General features: G+C 48.2%; 1 protein-coding gene across 1 annotated transcript; it reads left to right on the plus strand.

The window, feature by feature from the left end:
* Nucleotides 1-1,836: 1,836 nt before the first annotated feature.
* On the plus strand, nucleotides 1,837-3,717 carry EAH_00040150 (hypothetical protein, conserved; the record flags this gene model as incomplete). Its single annotated transcript, XM_013395303.1, has 1 exon — nucleotides 1,837-3,717. The coding sequence occupies one exon, from the start codon at nucleotides 1,837-1,839 to the stop codon at nucleotides 3,715-3,717; it is 1,881 nt and encodes a 626-aa protein (XP_013250757.1).
* Between the last annotated feature and the right edge of the window lie 748 nt (nucleotides 3,718-4,465).

A 4,465-nucleotide genomic window follows, 5' to 3' on the forward strand; every position in this document is an offset into this window, starting at 1 on the left:
ATATATATATATATATATATATATATATAGAGAGAGAGAGAGAGAGAGAGAGAGAGAGAGAGCATTAGTATCTGTTTGAGGTGTATATGCAGAGGGTGCATTACCTGTAATCCAAACGACTTTGCCTTTGAATTTATTTTCATTTTCAGAGCGACAGAATGTGTTGAAATCGCAGAGCGGCAGCAGCAGAGGAGCAGCCAATACCCATAAGACAGCAGCAACGCATGCAGCAGCAGCAGAGACACAGAAGAGAGCAGCAAGAATCCAGAAGAGCGGAGACACCGCTAATCTCGCAATATCTTTTTTAGCATATTTGCAGCAGTCGCTCTCAACCCAATTTGTTAGTTTTGCTGCTGCTGAGCTGTCTATACGCCTCAAGACGCCTATGAAATAGCGGTAGTTTGCGTGCAATGTCTCCTTTAAAATATCTATCATCGACTCGCTTATGTTATTCTTCTGCTGCTTATGAGGGGAAGCAAAATACCCCTTTTTCTCGCTGCTGCTGCTGCTGCTGCTGTTGTTCTTCATGCTGCTGCTGCTGCTGCTGCTGTTATTGTTGTTCTTAGGGCTCCCAGTGATGCTGCTGTTGTTACTGCTGCGAGGATCGCCCGACCTGCTGCCTGCTAATGAAGCCTCGTTAGAAGCCATGCTGCTGCGGTGTATATTTCAATCTCGCAGTGTATATACACCCCAATTGTGTGGCGGTACCGGAGTGGAAACCCCGACGAAATACAGGTTAAAGCGAGGTAAATAGGGGTTTAAATGAGAGTATTAAGTAATTAATATCTGAAAATAAAGAAAGAAAACAAAAAAAGAAATAATAATTTACCTATATTATATATAATATATATATACTAAGCGAGAGAGAGAAGGCCGCAGCCGCCTCTACATCTGAGCTGTACATACACCTCAACTCGGAGGAATCTAAGGGCTTGTAAGGGTTTATTGAAGAGAAAAAGAGAAGATAATAGACAGAAGGCGAAGATATTTACACCATATTTGTCTAACAACACTCAAAAACAAACAACAATTGACCTGCAACAGCAGCAGCAGCAGCAGCAGCAACAGCAGCAACAGCAGCAGCAACACGACGAGAGGCGGGCGCTGCCGCTGCTGCTGCTGCTGCTGCTGAGTTTTCCTAGGCTGCTGCAGCAGCAGCAAGAGCAACAGTTGAGGTGTATGTCCACCTGAATTTAGCATTTAAAGAGCCGGTATTTGTTATTTTATTATATTTTATGAGTTTTTATAGTCATTGTATTAATAAGAGACGCTGTATAAACTTTCTTGTTCTTAGTTAAAGCAGCAGTTATCTACTCTTTATGCTGAGGTGTATATATACACCTCGTCTCGCCTTACGCCTCCTATTTGAATCTTGAGGCTTCAGCGTATGTAAAAAGAGTTAAATATTTCTTTTTTAGTTTTTTTATCTGCTCTTCTCTGTCTCTACCTCTTTATTGTGCTGCTCTACACACCCCCCAGAGCTCTCTCTGTCTTTGTGTGTGTGTGTATGTCTTTGCTGCTTGCTGTCTTTGTGTATATCTCTCCCTGTCTTTGCTGCTGTCTTTGCTGCTGCTGTCTGCTGCTCTTCTTCTTTCTTTTTCTCTGTCTTTCTTCTTCTGTTTCGTCTTCATTGCATATCAGAAGCAAAGACAGCAGCAACTGCAGCAGATGCACTGCCACCGTAGCCTCCCTCCTCAGCAGCAGCAGCAGCAGCAGCAGCAGCAGCGGCAGCAGCACTTGCAACTGCAGCTGCTCTGCTGCACAGGAGCACAGCAGCAAGAAGCATAGCAGCAGCAGGAACTGCAGCAGCAGCAGCAGCAGCAGCAGCAGCAGCCGATGGCTCTTCGTGCTGCTTCTTTCGCTCCCTCTGCAGTTCCTGTGTCTTCAGCATGCGAGGGTGTGGATTCAATTGCTTGCAGCTGTTATTCTGCTTCTCGCTCTTCCTTGCATCATCACCACCATCTGCAGCAGCAGCAGCAGCAGCAGCAGAAACACGAGCAGCAGCAGAAGCACGAGCAGCAACAGCAACAGCAGCAGCAGCAGCAACCTGGAGCATTTCGTTTGTTAGATTCTCTTAATCGCCTCGGGTCTTGGGTTTGTGCGGGCGAGGGCTTTGATAGAAATGCAGAGGGGGGACAGCTGAAGACGCGGAGGCTTCTAAGGGCTTCGCTGCCTTCTACTAGCTGCTGCAGCAGCAGCTGCAGCAGCACCTGCAGCAGCAGCAGCAGCAGCAGCAAGGGGAGTGCAGCAGCAAAGCTTGTGTTTAAAGACAGTCATCTCCATAGCTGCTCCTCCTGTGCTGCTGCTGAGGGTCGCAGCAGCAGAGCGCGGGCATGCCCCTTGGGTGGAGGCCGAGGGCTTGATGCTGCAGCAGCAGCTAGCTGCTGCAGCAGCAGCAGCAGCACTAGCAGCAAGGTGTTTAGGGGTTGCGAAGCCCACAGCAGCAGCAGCAGCAACAACAACAACAGCGTCAATAGCAGCAGATTGTCTGCTTGTGGTGGCGGAGGAAGAGCGAAGGAGAATGACAGCGGCATGCGTTCAGGATGCAGCAGCAGCAGCAGCAGCAGGTACAGCAGCAGCAGCAGCAGCAGGATAAGGTGCAGCAGCAGCAGCAGGAGGGAGATGGAGGAGCTTCAGATTTTGCTGCAGCGGGGGGACGCCGTGTTGTTTGAGCACGTACGAGCGATTGAAGCATATCAAGAGCTGCTGAGTGCAGCAGCAGCAGCAGGGAGAGGCAGCAGCAGCTTACACTGGGAGCTGCTAAATGCAGGAGATAGAGTTAGAGAGGAGTTTTTGTGGCTGTCACGAAGAGGAGGTGTGGGGTCAAAGACAGCAGCAAATCTAAGAGCACAAGCAGGAAGACGTGCTGCTGCAGTAGATATTATAATGAGTTATGCAGCAGACTTGCAGCGCTGCTTTGGAGCAGCAGCAAGAGATGTTCCTAGGGTGTCTGTACACCTGGCAGTGTCTATACTTGATGCAGCAGACCTTATATCTCGAGTAAGAGGAGATGCAGAGGGGTTAAAGAGCTGTGCTGCCTTCTGCTTGCTGCTAGCAATGCAGCATGAAGCTCCTAATAGCACTGCACTTGAAGCAAAGTTAAAAAGGTTGCTGGGGCTAGATAATTTAATACCGCAGACGTTCGGGATGTCTTTCGTTGCGCTGCAGCAGGAGACGCTGGCTAAGCTTAACGGCTGTCTCTGCATGCCTCTTCCTCTTGAATTTGCTTGCTCTTACTTGCAGCAAATGCAAGATGCTGACGCACAAAACCAGCAGCAGCAGCAGCAGCAGCAGCAGCAGCAGGTGCTGCCAGGAGCAGCAAGCAGGGCAGAGCTTGTGTCTTATTTATTAGATTGCTTTTGTCTTGCGCCAGAGTATGTGGTGACGCCTCCTTCGCTTGCTGCAGCAGCAGCAGTAGAATTAGCTCTTCGTATTGCAAGTGCAGATCCTACCACCCCACAGACCCCACCCCACACTCGACCCCACACCTCCCGGGGGAACGATCCCGATCCCGATCCCGATCCCGGGAGACGTGGGGGCTCAAGACCCACCTCCAACCCAGACAGACGTATAGGAGGATATACAAAGCAGCAACTACGACCTGCATTGAAGGCGCTGCAGCTCTTCTTAACAACCAAAGCAGATAAATACCCAGGGCTTCAGCGCCTCCACCTCAAAGGCTGGGGGTCAGTGAACTGGCAGATATCTCACGAATAAACTTCAGGTGTATAGGCACCTCAAAAGGTGCATAGACACCCCAAAAGGTGTCGGTAGATATCCGAAGCAGGGCTTACACGTAAAAAATACAATACCTTACGCAGCAGCCGCGCTGCATGCATACATCCGTCTACATACAACTCAGGAGGCATCCTACTTTACTTTCTCTTTGGTCTGCTGCAGCAGCAGCAACAGCTGCTGGTGCTGTTGCCGCTGCTACTGCAGCAACAGCTGCTGCTGCTGTAGCCGCTGCTGCAGCAGCAGCAGTTGCTGCTACTACTACAGCGCTGGACTCCGCCGAGAGGAGAGGGAGATAATAGAATTGTTTTTTTTTTGCATGCATGCGTTGGGGTGTATGTGCAGTGTCTGCACTGCCGATACACCCGAAGGCATGCATGCATGCAAATATAGTGGAGCCAACAGTGACACAAGTTTGGGGTGTATGGACAGGGCGGTGTTTTTGTTTGTCTTTATGTCGCTGCATCTCTTTATTATGTTTAATAGTATTAAGCGATTTATATGTTTATTTGCAGCTCTCTTCTCTTTCCTTAACGCATCTCTCCGCATGTACTTGCTTGCAGGCTTACCCCATATATTATATATATAATATATATAATATATAATATATATTATATATATATTATATATATATTATATGGATATCCTTTACGCATACATATGCGTATGTATCTCTCTCTGTATCCGTGGGTATATGTCATATATATATATATATATATATATATATATA

Source organism: Eimeria acervulina, genomic scaffold (genome assembly GCF_000499425.1).
Source record: "Eimeria acervulina Houghton genomic scaffold, Eah_scaff484, whole genome shotgun sequence".
In the NCBI taxonomy this organism is placed as follows: Eukaryota; Apicomplexa; class Conoidasida; order Eucoccidiorida; family Eimeriidae; genus Eimeria; species Eimeria acervulina.